Source organism: Henckelia pumila, chromosome 4 (genome assembly GCF_033568475.1).
Source record: "Henckelia pumila isolate YLH828 chromosome 4, ASM3356847v2, whole genome shotgun sequence".
NCBI classification, from domain to species: Eukaryota; Viridiplantae; Streptophyta; class Magnoliopsida; order Lamiales; family Gesneriaceae; genus Henckelia; species Henckelia pumila.
The window spans coordinates 61,471,519-61,489,289 of record NC_133123.1 but is presented as its reverse complement, the minus strand read 5'-3'; the positions used below and the strand labels follow the sequence as shown (position 1 = coordinate 61,489,289).

Here is a 17,771-nt window from a genome sequence, read left to right as displayed (position 1 = left end):
GAAGACTCAAAGATTCTGTCACAGATTTCTCTATTAAATTGTGGTATCGGTTTAGGACAATGGATACCATTTGGAGCAGATACCTTCATGCAAGATATTGTGGAACAGCTTTGCCGATGGCGGTGAATTTGAAGCAATTTGTTTCTTTTACTTGGCGGCGTATGTTGAAAGTTAGGGCGATTGCGGAAAGTGGTATTGGTTGGAGAGTGGGATCTGGTGAGTTGAGTTTTTGGTTTGATTCTTGGATCCCGAAAGGACCTCTAGCTTCCATTGTTGATCCTCGTGGTACTCCAAATGCATCTGTCAGGTGCTTTATCAAGAATGGAAGCTGGAATGAGGCTCGTTTATTATCTGTGGTTCCTCCGAATGTTGTTGATAAAATTTTGAATATTGGCATTCATCATTTGGCTCGAGATAGAACAGTTTTGAAGCACACCACTAACTGTATTTTCACATCTAAATCGGCCTGGGAGTTGGTTCCTCTTTCTGCAGTTCCTCATATTCGGCCACCTTAGCTGTCATTTCATAGAAATCACGAAACTCAATTCCTTGAAAATTCTTCCTTAATTCGAAATACAAACCCCTCTAGGCCAGCTTAACAAACTTCGATTCTGGTAAAAACACTTTGCACTTGCTCTTCAATCTCTTGAATCTGTCAACAAAGCCACATGTTGTTTCCCCAGTTTTTTGAATCAAATGTGGCAAATCTGCAATGGACGTTCTGGCTCAGTTCGATATAATTGCGTGTGGAACAATTTCTCCATCTCTTGCCAAGAATAAATAGAATTTCTTGGCAATTGAGCATACCAAGTAAAAGCAGTACCTGTCAAGGTATTCGTGAACAATCTCAACTTGAAACAAAGGAAATTCTCATAATTAGCCAATTGACCATGACGAATGGTAAACCGTGCAACGTGTTCAGTAGTTGATTGATTGTCATCTCCCAAAAACAAAGCAAAGTCCGGCACCTTAAATCCTTTGGGATACGGGTTATTAATATCAATAATTTCAGGGTATGGCTTAACAAACTCCGGTCTTGTCATGGGTCGAATACCCGGGCCATACAAATCCTGGACCATCTCCCGCAACACCTCTTGATCCACTGCATGAGACCCAGAGACTGGAAACTGATAACCAAGTGCCCCCGAGCATTTGCACCAAGAAATGGTCGAGAGTCTTGTTCGTCATACCAACCTGGTTGAGTTCCCGGATTAGTTACAGCGAATTGAGGCCATACTGGAGCCTTCCCACTCGCTCTGTGAATTGGATGAACTCTTCCACCTAACTCTTATTCCTGGCGATGAGGAGGAGTACAACTGAAACGACCCGTCTCAACATAAGCAATAATTAAATAAAATGCGGATTTTTCAGAAAATTTTATAAAAATTTCGGCATGACCTATTTGTTTAAGTGAGAACCCGCCTATCTCAAACAGCAAACAAAATGAAATGAAAGAAATAAACAACCGACGACGCAAGTAAACTAAACCGAGAAAAGAACGAGAACCCAAGGAAGAGAGTCGACATAACAAATATCCAAAGATGTTTAAAAATCTAATGTTTACATGCTCAAAACAATTCTAACTAAACATTACATACATTTGACAAATAAGCAAAATAAATGCTTCATAACATATAAATTCTAGTAACTATGCGAAAGACGAGCATAGGTCGGAGAGATGTGTTGTGTCCGCGTCGCAGTCCACTCGATAGTCTTGCCCCTCGATCTAAATGAAATACTCCTCACCTGAAGACAATAAGTGTAGTGAGTCTAAAAGACTCATCAAGAATATGGGGGAGATAACGAGTACTACGTAGATACAAGCACACGCAGATTAAAAATAACATGATAATAAAAATATTTTGTGCCCTTAACTTAAATGAATGAATTTTAAATGAAAGGAGTGAACATGAATGAAACATATGCATGGCTAAGTCGAACATAAATAACTGAATAACTGAACTGAAACATAGTCATAAATATTTGAACTGTAACTGTGAACTTAGATCCTTGAATTGTGACTCTGTGATTTCGATCATGATCATGGCTGCAGTGCACTATGCCGCAAGGAAGTCAGGATAACACCCAACTCGTCTTGCCCATACTTGGTAAGGGAAGCCAGGATTTCTCCCAACTCGTCCAAACCCATAAATTTTGTAAGGGAAGTCAGAACGTCTCCCAACTCGTCCAAACTCATACTTTCTATAGTCACAATCATCTCACTTTGTTCCTAAAAATATTTTTCTTTCGTTCTTGAATATGGGACTTAACATGCATATGTAAATATCTTTGTTCCTAAAAATATTTTTCTTTCGTTCTTGAATATGGGACTTAACATGCATATGTAAATATGATGTACATGTAAATGTTGAGCGATAATCATGCATATGACTCACACAAAAATGACCGGGATGGTGATTTAGGAACTAAACCAAAGGATGAAAGATTTAACCCATAAATTGCACTTACGACTATTTTAAGCGGTTAGCCCGTAAAATTTATAACTTGCTCGTTTCTTAACCAAAAAGGATTCCGCTTAAAACCACGACTCCACGACACTTAGAACTAAGTAGAAAAGTCATCCTCGGAATTTATTTCCTAAGCGATCATTTTTCAAAAGGACGATTTCCGGGCAGCAGCCTCTTTGTTCAACACAATTCTGCACCTTAACATTTAAAAATTTAAAACTCGCCCCAAACTTAACCGAATTGATTCCCGCTTCGACCAACATATTCCCAACATCCTAGACTAATTCCAGACCCGAGCCCTTGGCCAAAACCCGAGTTTAACCCCTGTTTAAAAATCGATTTCTGGACAGTAGTCCCTTAGCTTCAAAAATCTGCACATGATCTTCCCTCTAGGATCCTCTTCAAGGCCTTCAACCCAAGCTCCTACAAATTTCCAGCCTACAAGCTAACCTCACGACCACTCCATAGACCTACTCGAACCACGAAACGGCTCCTCAAACCAGGTCCTATCTCGATCCCAACAGTAACTTCACTCCCAAACTCGATCCCATATGTAACCGATTGAGCAGCCCCCTTCTATCCAATCAAACCTACAAGCCAACTACAAGCCAACCTAGAAACTACCATGTGAAATCCATATCACCCATGGTAGTCCCTCAATCACCATCCAAATCAACACAATTAAAAACACCACATTATTCGAACCCATGCTTCATATAAGTTTCTGAAAAATTTCGACATTCACAAGGCATATCAAATCTGAAAATTCCGGATAAATATAAAGCAGGGCACCTACGTATATCTATATATGTTTGAAAGCTCCTAAAATGCAACACACAATATTTCAAACCATAAGCTAGGAAAAATCTGAAATTTTCGAACTCAACATGGTAATTATTTTCTGAAAATTTCGAATGCTCATGGGATACATATTTCTGGAAATTTCGAAGCCACAATCACCAACATCCCAAGTCCAATATTCATTCCAAAACATTATAACTCAAGCTTGAATCATGGAAGAAAAAAAAAAGAAACATCTCGGCCAATCACTAAAACCGAACAGGGCATGTATATGTTATGTATTTCAAAAGCTTCATGAGATGTAATGCACACAACATACACGTATACATGATGAAGGGAAGAAGAAGAAGCCATAATCTTTCATATCTACCCAAAACCGAAGGCAAGAGCTCAAAAAGAGCTAAAAATCGCAGCAAGGAGAATGGGCTGCTCGATCTGGAAACCGAGCTCAAGGAAGAAGAAGGAGCTCCGACCAGCTCGCCCAGGAGGTGTCTAGCCGGAGAAGAAGCTGCGGCGGCGACGAGAAGAGCTGGAGAAGGTGAAAATGCCGATGGATTGTGTTGGAGAAGAAGAGAAGATGTCGTGAGTTTGTGTGTGTGTGAGGCGTGAGAAATGAGTGGGTAATTTGGGGGCTAGGGTTATGTATTAAGTTTGAGTGTGTAGGTGTGTGTAAGTATAGATGTATGCATATAAATTTGAGTGTGTGAGTGAAATGGAAAAAAAATGCTACTCACCTTTAAAAAGTGCTACTCAAACTTGCAACTTTGGGTCTGAATATTTAATTGCACTAATAAAATACACAAGGTAGAAAATCGAGGAATTAAACACTATAAATATTCTGATGTCACGGCAATAAGTAAAATATTTAAATAACAAGCTGAGCGATTTAAAATAATTTAAACAAATAAGCTACATAGTTAAAATCATTTACAAGAATAAACTAAACAATTAAAATCATTTTAAAAAATAAACTAAAAAATTAATTAAAATCATTTAAATATGCAAGCTTAAACCTTTAAACTATTAAAACAATTAAATTGCATAATAAAAATCATTTTAACAAATAAACTTAAACAATAAAAAAAACATTAATTAAATAGTTAATACAATAAAACCATTGAATAAATAATAAAAATATTTTATTAGCACATAATTCAAATAAAAAATTTAAATCAATTAAACCTAAAAGTAATAATCCTAATATTTATTAAATTTAATACATGTGATTTAGTAATTTGGATTTTAGGTGCTACAATAACGATCAAAGTTGTTTCCGATTCCCTTGTTCCCCAAGCGGCAGAGATCGCCAGCGTGAGAATTTTCAAGAGAACTACTACCTTCCTCAAAAACTTTCTTCGGAGTAAGAACACAATCCTTGGGTTTATCAGGAGGTTTACTAACATGGACCCCACTGTTAGCAAGCTTACATATCTCACTCTGCATATACCCCATAGCGGTTATCAACAACTTGTGGGCTTCTTCCATTCGTCACATCGTATTTGCCATCATGAGATCCATTTCGGCAAACTTTTTCGATAGCAAATAATCAATATGATCATGAGGAAACATTTCCACCTCCAAAATGTGGAGGAGATCCTCCAATTGGTTGTTCTCCCACTGCCGGTTCATTCAAGTCATGTTCAACAGTAGGATCTTGAGATTCCTTCAGTAAGTTTGTCATCATGTGAAGGATGTCTTCCATCACCTTTTTCAACATTATTTCGATGTTTAGGTGGCATAGCTCATACCACCGAGCGTGTCAAAATATATTTATTAACAAATAATGACAAGCTAATAACTTAAGGGCGTGCCAATCACTAAAAATGCTATTGAGGAATTCTGACATCTTCCAGGCAATTGTATGTTACGAATTCACCTTTGGTAGCAGCTTCAAATGACTATACCATTAAAGAGGAATAATAAAGTAATTAAATTGAACAAAGGAACTAGAACTCGACTCAAAGTAGCAACTAATTCATATATGATCGTTGATTTGAGAATTTCAATACATAAACATTACTAAGAACATATTTGCAAGTGGAAATACAATGAAATACGAAGAACATTAATTATGAAAATAAGCTTTTTCACAGGACGATTTTTGCTGTAATTTTTTTAGAGAGACTCAACTTTTGCATCTTGTCCCTTATTCATACTTCCCTCGTTGCAATTCCTTAGCCACGATCTCCCATTCTTTAGCCCATGTTCTTTTCCACTCTTTTGCCATTACTTTTTATTTGTGCTTCCCTCTGCAGCCTCTTTGTTTTTAATTCTTTCCACGGTATTGGACTCACTATATGGGCTTTGACAATGGGCCAAACAATGAATAAAACCTATAATGAGCTCTCCATATGTACCTTCCACTTAAAAAAAGAGAACAAAAAAGGAGAGAAAAATGAGAAATTTGCTCATCCTTTTATTTTTATAACAAATGTGCTCATTTTCTTATCTATTATATATATAAAAGTGGCACTTTAGTTGTGAATTTACATTTTTATCCTCATTACAATTCATTTAATGATTAATTTTTTTGTATTTTTCCAAGACTTTTTGAAGTTTTTTATGTCATTCTATAGATTTATTCAATGCATATTTAATTTGTCACTATTTATTTATTCTAGGTAAAATTAATTGTTAATATTTAATTCATGTCCTAAAATTAAAGTTTAGTTGTTAATTTACATTTTTATCATCATTTTAATTCATTAAATAGTTAATTTTTTGTCATTTCCAAAACTTTTTGAGGTTTTTGAGGTCATTCTATAAATTTATTCAATGCGTATTTAATTTGCATGTCACTATTTATTTATTCTAATTCATGTCCTAAAATTAAAGTTTTATTTTTATTCTCAATTTATTTCATTTAATGGTTAATTTTTTTTGTCATTCCAAATACTTTTTGAATTTTTTTATGTCATTTTGTAGTTTTATTCAATGAGTATTTAAATATGACTATTTATTTATTATAGGTAAAATTTAATTTCTAATATTTAATTCACATCCTAAAATTATTTTTTATTTATATCCTCAATTTTATTTCATTTAATTCTCAAGGTGTTTTGAGGTTTTTTTTGTCATTTTGTAGTTTTATTTAGTGAGTATTTAATTTGTATCTATTTATTTATTCTAAGTAAACATAATTGCTAATATTTAACCTATGTCCTAAAATTAAAGTTTTATTAATTGAAAGCTATATTAAATTTTTTTTTCTCTACATCAAAGAAATTTATTAATTTTGTGAAATTATTTTCAACATTTATCTTCAACGCTATGCTTTTAGTCTTCATTCTTCTAACATAATATTTTGATTATTAAACTTTTAAACAAATAACAAATTAAATCAAATCATTAATTTTAATCATCTGATTCAAAACAACTAGAATCATATCATAATCATAAATCGATATTCTATTCTACTTATATAGGAAACGTATCTCATACTTTATTCAATCAATTCGTTTATTTTTTTGGAATTTCGTAATTTAACTAAAATTTCTTGTATTCCTATTTTTAGGAAGAATAACTATAAAATTAACAATGATTCCTAACTAAGTAATATCTTAGAAAACTTTAAGGACAAAAAATATTTCAGTGATAAACTAAAAATGTAATCAACAACATTTATACTTTTTACCGAATCGAAGGTAAAAGTAACACTTTATTTATGAATTTAATAATTAGTTTTGTCATTTTTAAGGTTTTTGAAGTTTTTTATTCATTATATAGTTTTAATCATTGAGTATTTAATTTGTATATATCTATGTATTTATTGTAGATAAAATTAATTTCTAATATTTAATTCATGTTCGAAAAAAAAAGTTTTATCAATTGAAAGCAATATTTTTAATTTGTCTATAAATCTAAAAAATTTATTAATTTTTTTACCTTACTTTCAAGTTTTATCTTCATCGCTATGTTTTTAGTCTTTTCAATTTTTAACATAATTTAGTATTAAACTTTTAGAAAACAAAAAATTTCAATCGAGTTATTAACTTTTATCGACTTGTTAAAAATAAATAAAATTATATCATAAATTGAGATTTTATTTCACTTGTATTAGAAATGTATTACCCTCTTTTATTCAATCAATTAGTTTATTTTTTGCATTTGGTAAGCTAACAAAAATATTTGAAATTCCATTTTTTAATAAGGGGGACTACAAAAATAATGATGATAACTAACTATGTAATCCTTTAAAAAAAATTTGGGATTAAAAATATTTTAGTGTTGAACTAAAAGTGTAATCAACACTGATATTTTTTTGTCTAAATTAAAAAATATATAATTATAACCAACTTTCATGTTGATGTTTGAACTACATTATAATATAATATTTATTTATATAAAAGTGGTTATTTAGTTATGAATTTACAGTTTTGTATTTATTTTATTTCATTTAATGAATAACTTTTTGTCATTTTCAAGGTTATTTTATGTCATTTTGTAGCTTTTTCAATGAGTATTTAATTTATGTCTATTTATTTATTTATGTGAATTAATTATTAATATTTAATTCATGTTCTAAAGTTAAAGTTTTATTAATTAAAAAATATTTTAATCTAAAATATATATATTAATTTTACAACTTACTTTCAACCTTTATCATCATCGCTATGTTTTAGTCTTCTAAACTTTTTAACATAATATTTCGGTCATTAATATATTTTCGCGAAAAAAAATGAATAGAATCATTAATTTAGTCATCTGGTTCAAGACAAATAAATCAGATTATAAATAATTGAGACTATATTTCACATATAAATGAAAGATATTCTCATATTTTATCCAATCAATTCGTTTTAATTCGTTTATTTTTTTTTAATTTAGTAATCTAACTAAAATTTTTGGTATTCTAGATTGTAAAAATAATATTATAAAACTAATGGTGATGACTATGTAATCTAACTATGATAGTTCACTGAAAAAAAATATTACAAGATTTGAAGAAATAAAAAAAGTTTACCTTGATTATTGCATATTATATGTATATGCTTTTTCAGAAAAAGGAAAAAAAAAAGACATTTACATATTAATATTTTTGATTTTAAAATAAGATTATGACAAAATTATGAAACAATTATGTTTATCATTAATTAAATAAATAATTGTTCGACTAAATTAATTTTTTGGCATAAATTTGTTAATACTTTAACATAAGAGTTTATGTTAGAAAAATTTATTTTGTATTGTATTTTTGTTAGGACATTAATTATTTTATATGCTAAATATTATTCAATGTATATTAAATTTGATTTTCAAAGCTAACGAAACAAAGTTATTCAATACGCTAGAAAATATACACAAAATTATGAATGTATTATGCATGAGCAAAAAACTTGAAAATCAAAGCAAGTCATATAGACATCATGTTTTATCAGACGTAAAAAATATATATGATTTATATACACTTTATTCATAGAAGATCAAATTTTATCTTCAACTAAAACTTTTAAATTAAAAAATTATTATTATTTTTCACCAACTTCTTAAATTTTAGGTTTTGGTCACTAAGTTTTCAAAATTTATTTTTTGTATACTAAATTTTATTTTAATCTATTTATACCTAATTGTTGTGGTGACATTGGAAAATGCTTTATTTTGCATCGAAAAATACTGACATGTGCATTATAATAATGATGCAACTTAAAATTTTTTTGACTTATTAGATGTCACATCAACAATTGGATTAAAAATAGTCAAAATTAAAAGTTAGTGTATTAAAACTTAAATTTGACAAATCATATTTCTTTGCTTCTTTCACCAAAATTTTCCTGATTGAATTACCTTTAACTACCTCATAACACAGAGAAACCTGATACATAATCAAAAGGAACATAAAAAGCACCGAATCAGTGTCGGCCCTTTTGCTCAATCCTCCCAAAAGAGTCGCCAGTATCCAATAAATGTGCTGCAAACACTAAAAAACAGAAACTAACCTGCCTTCTGTCGCACAGACCTCGATAGTCTTCCAAATAACCATCCACCACAGCTTTCTGCTTCGAAATGCAATCTGAAACCAAGAATTTGGTTTTAGTTATCCTATACTGTACTGAAACACAAAAAAATGCTATTTAGCTCCACTGTTATTACCAGAATTTCTGCAAACATGAACTGTTACATATATTAAAATATTTGAATTGCACAATTATATATCAACTATATATAGCTTTTAATAAAATGCAAACGCTCAGTCTTACGGTTTATAAAAAATCAATGTATTTTTTTACATTTCTCGACAAATATATAACATATGTTATTGTTTTACAGTCATTAATTAAAAAAATAAATTAAATCCAAGTTGTAAAACATAAAAGCATCGATTAGATACCACAAATCGATCGTAAAGAGAAAAAATTAAAGACATAATGTTTCCACTTTAATAACTAATTAAAAATCAAATCATTATAACCAAAGTTTAAAATTGATAGTAAAATATATAACACTTAGTTAAAAAAGCTAAGCAATCAATTAATAAAATTATTATAACGTGTCACGTGCGTTGCACGTGTAATTTTCTAGTTAATATAAAATTGAAAAAAATAATAATAATCAAATTGAAATATATATATATATATATATATATATATATATATATATATATATATATATATATATATTATCTAACGTTGCACTTGGTTTGATGGTTAGTAATATTGTTTATAATGAAATGATATATTAAATTTTAAATTTATATTTTAATTTTTTATATATTCGAGCATATATAAAATAAAATGCATTTCAAAATTAAAAAATGACATTATTATCGGGTAAACTTGAAATCAATTTTAATTAACGTGAAATAATATAAAACATGTAAGAGATAAATTTGAAGTTCATAGACTTATTTCTTTGAACAAAAAAAATAATTTGAATATATTTGAAATCAATGGAAAATAAATTCATGGTTTTCGAATGCTACATTCTTACTAGAAAATGCAAACCTTAAATAGTCCTTACATATATAGGGACTCTTCCTAAAACATTGCCGTAAAAATCCCCTTGTGATTGATTACAGATGAAACCACCTCATTCTTGGGTGCAATCTTATTTATATTTTCACTCATATATACAAATAAATACCAAAAAAATAATTGAAAAAAAGTAAAGGCTACTCTAAACTTGATGATCTACTCCATCTTTTCTTCAAATATTCACCAAGTGAATGAGGACTGCTTTGATCCAGACTGCTGAATGAAGTTGAGTAGTCATTTACATCAAGAAATGCAAGGCTTAAATGGGATTCTGCACTTGAATCTGGATAAACTTCATCATCTTCGTGATTTTCTGAATCATCGTGCGGTTTTAGTCCATTCATACATTCTTCTTCTCCTTTGAGGATCTTTAGTATCTGAAACATTCAACAAAGAATAAGGGCAATAATCTAAAAACTGAGATGACGAATAATACACGGTAACCAACAGCGGCTGCCCTCCGATGGATCTGGACGTGGTGGTAGAGATACCAAAGAGAACCATATATACCTGGCTCATTTTGGGACGCAGGCGTGCTGCTTGAATTAGGCATAAGGTTGCTGCTAGAGCCATTCTTTTCATTTGAGTCTCATCAATATTGCCATCCAAATTTGGGTCCAATATGCTCTTAAAATCACCAGTTTCTAGTTTGGGTTTCGCCTAAAACCGAAAAGCAATTCAGTGAAATGATCAGGAAAACTTAAAAACAGAGCAAATTTCATTAACATATGCATGCATATTCTTGGTTCTTACCCAGATCACTAAGCTTTCTTGATCCTTTGTCAACTCAAGTCCAATAGGTTTCCTTCCTGATAACAATTCTAGTAGAACGACACCGAAAGCATACACATCAATCTTGTCGCTTACTTTACCGTACATAAAATACTCCGGAGCAAGATATCCAAATGTTCCGACTACATCACTATCTGTCAAGAAAGATGCCTTTGTAGGTCCCCAGATGGCCAATCCAAAGTCACTCAACTATTGGAAGAAAACAAAATACAGGCACTAATTAACTTTTGTATTACTTGTGAAAACGAAAAGTTTTCGCACCAAGTTATGATGGAGTACCTGTGGTTCTAATACATCGTTGAGAAGAATATTTGATGATTTAACATCTCTGTGGATAACGGGCCTTCGACATTCGTTGTGCAAGTAATTTAGTGCTTCAGCAATCCCAAAAGCTATTTTAAATCTCACTGTCCATGAGAGTACTGAACCTGTTGTTCTATCACTACCTGATCCGAATCTTAGATATTAGTTGGAGTTCATGCAAATTTTTAAGAATTAAGTTAGCCATGCACGTTTAACTTACCATGTAGATTCTCTTCCAAATTCCCTTTGGACAAAAGATCATAAACAGATACGAGATTGCTACTGCTTTCTACGCATATACCAAGCAAAGGTGTGATTCTATCGTGCTTCACCGTGGTCATTATGTCAAACTCCAGTGTAAAATCCTTCCACGCCGCTTCCGAAGATTGCAATGCCTTTATTGCAACAGGTTTCCCTTCAGGAAGAACCCCTTTATAGACACTGTTACTTCCTCCTTTACCAATCAAATTTTCTGCATTTATCCATGCAAACAGAGAAAAAGTTAGCCCAAAATGCAAAAGACATTAAAAGAAGAAAAAGAACTACTTGCTTTAAAAAAGAAACTACCTAAGGCGAATCCAGAAGTGGATTTCTTGATAAAATCATAACTGAAAACTTTGCAGGACGCTGAATTTTCGTCGAGTATAAGTTCTAAATCTTTCGGCAGCTCTTGCTGATGGGTTAATTGGTCCAGAGATCGGTGCGGTAAGTTCATTACCCATTGCACTACTGACATTTCTCTTGCTTCAAGTGCAGGTTGAGTTACTGAACTAGCTGTTTGGAGCAGAGGCCAACCAGGCCTTTGTTTCGTAAAATCCTCCACTGGCAAAGAAATTAAACTCAAAGAGCTTCTGCTTAGTTTTGAAACAGAGCTAACAACATCATCCTCTCTTCCATCAAAACTAAGCCTGCTCGTTTCCGACATCTCGGATTCTCCAAACTCAGACAGGTAATCTTGGAATGTATGGGAGCTTTTCTTTAAATAAAAACTCGGCTTTGGATCGTCGCCAAGACCTGGAAAACAATTACAATATGTTCAGATTCCTGTTTAAATCCAAACTGAATTCCATTCTATTCTGAAGAAAACTACAGACCTTCAAGGTGACTCCTCGAACACCTGCTGAACATAACTTTACCATTGTGTATTGCCATAACCTCTGTGCTTTGAGGCAGCCGTTTTGCACAGTATTTAGCAATCGAATTCCATCCCCTTTCAAAAAGACAAAAAGGGGAAAAAAGAAACAGATATACATCAACACAGAATTCACATGGAAAATACAAAAAAATAAACAAGAAAGAAACATAACAAAAACCCAAAACTGCTCACCCCAAACCATTGTGCTTAGTTATCCCCACTATTACAGCAGTCGCATCATATTTCTTTGCTTCTTTCACCAAAATTTTCCTGATTGAATTACCTTTAACTACCTCAGAACACAGAGAAACCTGATACAGAATCAAAAGGAACATAAAAAACACCGAATCAGTGTCGGCCCTTTTGCTCAATCCTCCCAAAAGAAGTCGCAGTATCCAATAAATGTGCTGCAAACACTAAAAAACAGAAACTAACCTGCCTTCTGTCGCACAGACCTCGATAGTCTTCCAAATAACCATCCACCACAGCTTTCTGCTTCGAAATGCAATCTGAAACCAAGAATTTGGTTTTAGTTATCCTATACTGTACTGAAACACAAAAAAATGCTATTTAGCTCCACTGTTATTACCAGAATTTCTGCAAACATGAACAGCTACAACGTTATCCCCCGAATCAGCCACTTTCACAACTGCCCAATCCAGCAATTCTTGAGTATGTTCATCGAATCGAATCCCCACAACCACATTCTTCCTCCCCAAATTCAACCTCATTTCTCCCTCAGTTTCTTGATCAAATAATACTACTAAAAAGACATCCCCAAGCACGTTCCCTCATTCAAACATAAACAAACATTGAATACTTTAGGCCTTCTTTGAATGGCACACACTCCAGCCGACAGAGTACAGAAAAGGTATTGCTTTTCAAGTTAATATAGCTCTAATATCTTGAATTGAAGCCTACCCGTCATTTTAAATCACCCCCAAGAAAACAAATAACATAATCCAAAACTCCACTTCTAAAGCTAAACTAAAAAACCCAGCAAAGAAACCCACCCGCCCTTTTAAAATACGAGTTGAATTTTCGCAAAAACCAAGAAAAACCCGACAAGAGAAGCTTACCTAAAAACTTGAAACATATCATTCAAAGCCATCATCAAATCACATTTAAAATCAAGAAAATACCGCCAAGTATCAAAGGGTAGACCTACTTTTAACTAACAAACAATTTAAAATTCAACGGTGGCCGATTAGGTAGTAAGAAAATATTAAATAATCTTCCTAAACACGTAAAAAATTAACGTATGATGATCGCTGAAAATTTATTAAGTAAAAAAAATGAAGGCCATTTGAAATGAGATACGAAGGATCCTGCGGGGTTTATGTCCGTATAATATTAAATTCGTTTCGATTTGCGGGAAACCCATGATATCCGGTCACATGTAACCACCGACAACTGAAGCGGAGAACTATGAACCGGCTATTGCGGGTCGACGGTTGCTTCACATCAACGACCAACGACGCTTTTTTAATTTCATTTCATTCATCATCAAAAAAAAGCGTGAAAAAAAGCGTGAAAAATGAGATTTGTTTTGTGTTTGTGAAAAGACGGAATTGCCACCACTTATTCCTTATATTGACATAACAGCCCTTGGTGCAAAGTCCATTACGCAAAGTGGTACTATTTTGGGGTAAAAATATATGGGCGACTTTTAACTAGTTAAAAATAAATAAATTCTTTGGTCTTTGGTCAAAATTGTCAATAATACTACACAATTTGACGCCCTCCATGATAGTTCTCGCACTATTTATGAAAACTATATAAAAATTTTTCGCTAATTGAATGAATTTAAAGAATAATTTTGGATTAAATAAAAAAATATTGAGAATAATCACTTTTTTAATGATTATAAACACTCTCCTGTATTTAGGTTCTGTCAATGTTAGCACATGAGCAGGTTCTGTCGATGCTATCACATACTCAGTTGCTAGATCCGACCGCTCTTCTTTTAGCAAAAAAATTGAACCGTTGGATTCCTATTTAAGTGAATAGGGTAGGATCGACAGATCTATTATTTTGATAAATCTTCTGCAATCACTGCTGAAAGATGGAATTGCTGCTGAAAGAAGGATCAGGATATATCGCTAAAACACGAGATTTTCGTAGTTGTTCCCTTTATTTTGAATTTTTAAATTTGATGTAAATCAAATGGAATTTGAATTGTGGATCCGTTATCAATTGTAGTATATTTTTTAAATATGGGGAAAAAAATTAAATTTCACGTGTAATTTTATATTTATATAGATGTTGTGGAAGTAATTACTAACACCACTTGTACATGTCATGGAACGAATAAATAGTATTTTGTTTCTTAAAGCAATTTTAAGCCGCCTCGATGGAGAAAAGTCTATATAGAATTCTTCATTCGACGGAAATTAAAATAACTTTCCTTTTGTTTTCGAAATACCATGCACAAAAGGATATTTTAATATGAGGACTCGAAGTTGACACAACAATTGACCAAATTTTAAACGATACGATCATTGATTGCATGCACGTAATATATAATTCCGTAATCATAAAACTTATGTGACGGTCGTCTCGTGGGTCATGGATTTTATGAAAATAATATCTCGTTCATTCGATTCAACGCATGAAAAATTATTATTTTTATGCGAAAAAACTTTAAACGATATGATAATTGATTTGCATGCACATAATAATTCCGTAATCATAAAAAATTTATGAGAAAGTCTCGGGAGTCATTAATTTTATGAAACAAATCTATTAATTATTCGATCCAACACATGAAAAAATATTACTATTTTTTATAAAAAAAAATTATTATTCATTGATACGAGTCTTATCGACCCGCTTGCACCTATAGATATGAGATCGAGATTCTCCCACAAAAGACTTACCTATTTGGTGACGAGGCTTGTTTAATTTTTGCTTTATATTTAATTCTTATTTGGCTCTGAATTGATTGTTTACGGAAGTTTGGCCCGCAGAAACAGTGACTGATGCTTCTTTTTTGCCACATATTTCTTCATCAATCACCCTTTCAATCTTCATCCACCACCGACGGTTTGGAGGGATATGGTTTCGCGACAAACTTCATGCCATTTTGGAATCTTGTGGTCTTCTTCAGTAAAATCATGAAAAATGAACTGTATATATATATATGTTTGAAACAATATCTAGCTACCAAGTTCGATAAATAACTTACATTTAATTATGAAGAATCACTTCATATAAATTAAATGATATTAGCTAGGTAAACAAGCTTCATTTCTTTGTGGCTAATCCGTAGACCACACTGCATATATATATATGGTAAAATTATCATTAGCTAGTCCACATATATAGTCGATTAAGAACCAACTGTGCACATAATTGTGATCAAAATATGACGCGCGGCTATTTTCACAATAATGAAACCAAGAGAACGAATTTTTTTTTACAAGAAGATATCTTATTTTTGTCACTCTCTATATCTCTGTATATAAATATTAATTTAATGATGCTAATTAGAGTAATGTTACATGTACACTTTAGTTTACATCTTTACTTATTAATTATAAAAATTTTCTTCACCAACGAAATATTTATTTTTTACCATGAGTAGTTTTGTATTTAATGAGGGAAATTATAAATTGATTAATTTAAGTCAATGTGCACAATACAAAATATACATATATAGTATTTTGCATATTATTATAGGCATCGCATATTATTATAGCTACTACTACATATAGCCACAACTTGGAAGAATTAATAATTATGGTGGATTTGATAATATTTGTGTTTTGGAGCCATATATGCAAATAGACATATATTCTCTGTATAGATTATAGAATATCTGATATCAGCTGGCCACCACCACACCATTTAACCATAAAAATCCAATTTCTCATAATAGATTTGTCTCGAAAGATATTTGTAGCAAATATGAAATTTTTATAGAAAAAAAATTGATTATTTAGTCACAAATGAGAATAAAATTTAACCCATTTATATTTTTTCACATGCTGCACTTTACAAACTTTTTTTTCTGCACTTTACATTTTAAGACTAATTAAGCGTCTGATCATAACATGACACTAAATTCATATATATTTGTCATTTATATATGCATATTAGTAGGATGGACGCATTGTTTTCTTTGTATAATATATTTTAATGAAAAACAAAAAAATTAAATGATGAAATAAAAAATACAAAAATAAAGTTCCGTATATAAATATCCAATTATCCACCAAATGGCAAAAAACAAAAAAAAAAGAGACATTTTTGTAATTAAAAAGCTATCAAAGAACAAAAAGTATAGGACATGATACCAATGTACCAAAAGTCTAATTCATGCTTAATATGGTATGTTAAATTAAATTATGGTAACTTTGACATTACGAATATGACAGACCACGAAACTAAAATGTATCGAGTTGAATGATATAGTATGACATAGATAGTATAGATGGTATAGATAGATTGTGTGCAGGTTTCCCTAATTTAATTGGCCGGTTTATTATCAGGTTTTTGGTTGTCCTTTATTGGATATTATTGTGATGTTTTATGTATATATAATATTTTAAAGAGTAGGTATTGTGTGAAACGGCCTCACAAATAGGATATCCGTCTTATAAAATTGACTTGTGAGACCGTCTCACAAGAATTTTTGTCTATTTTAAATATATCATAATAAAAAAAAATTAGATACATAATACACATAATATAACCAAATATTCTCTCAGTGGTGGTCCTTGAAGAATCACTAATTAATTTCAAAAGTTTAAAGTGCTCACCTACGACCGCAAAAGGTACAAAACATTGTTTGTGAGATTTGTTGAAGAGACTTATTTGTAGATCGAGCTAGAAATCCAACAAGTATGTATCTTATTTTCGGTCTTGTCTATGCTATATACCTCATTCGAATAGTGCTCGAATGGGGATCCAACGGCCAAATTTTTTTTGCATTTGAGATGTTCACGCAAACATCTCAAATGCAAAAAAAATTGACCGTTGGATGCAGCACATGTGCTAGCATAAACAAACCCCTTATTTCCCTTGAAAAGATACACACATACACAAATCACAATGTATTGCTTTTAGACATTAAATAAATTTTGCTTTTGGACATTAAATAAATTCCAACACGGTTAAATTTACAAACCTTTAGGTATTGTTTGGTTTGATGTATTATTAATCTATGTATAACTTATCCCAATTAATTTCGCCTTATTTTCGTCATATTATTTATCTATTTATTAATTAATAATTTTACATCAATTAAATCAAATAAATTATAATCTATCAATCAAATCAAATAATGTATTAATTATT

General features: G+C 31.4%; 1 protein-coding gene and 1 long non-coding RNA gene across 2 annotated transcripts; both read right to left on the bottom strand.

Moving 5' to 3' along the window:
- Positions 1-1,503: 1,503 nt before the first annotated feature.
- On the bottom strand, positions 1,504-3,913 carry LOC140865833 (uncharacterized). Its single transcript, XR_012144727.1, has 2 exons — positions 3,589-3,913; positions 1,504-1,746 (listed from the first exon to the last, which is right to left on the bottom strand). It is a non-coding gene; the product is annotated as an uncharacterized lncRNA (long non-coding RNA).
- Positions 3,914-10,179: 6,266 nt separating this feature from the next.
- On the bottom strand, positions 10,180-13,759 carry LOC140864911 (protein kinase STUNTED-like). Its single transcript, XM_073269324.1, has 10 exons — positions 13,060-13,759; positions 12,906-12,979; positions 12,663-12,781; positions 12,430-12,545; positions 11,903-12,349; positions 11,556-11,807; positions 11,312-11,478; positions 10,994-11,221; positions 10,751-10,900; positions 10,180-10,617 (listed from the first exon to the last, which is right to left on the bottom strand). Exons 1-10 carry the CDS (start codon positions 13,199-13,201, stop codon positions 10,378-10,380), a joined length of 1,935 nt encoding a protein of 644 aa, XP_073125425.1. The 5' UTR covers positions 13,202-13,759; the 3' UTR covers positions 10,180-10,377.
- Positions 13,760-17,771: the final 4,012 nt, after the last annotated feature.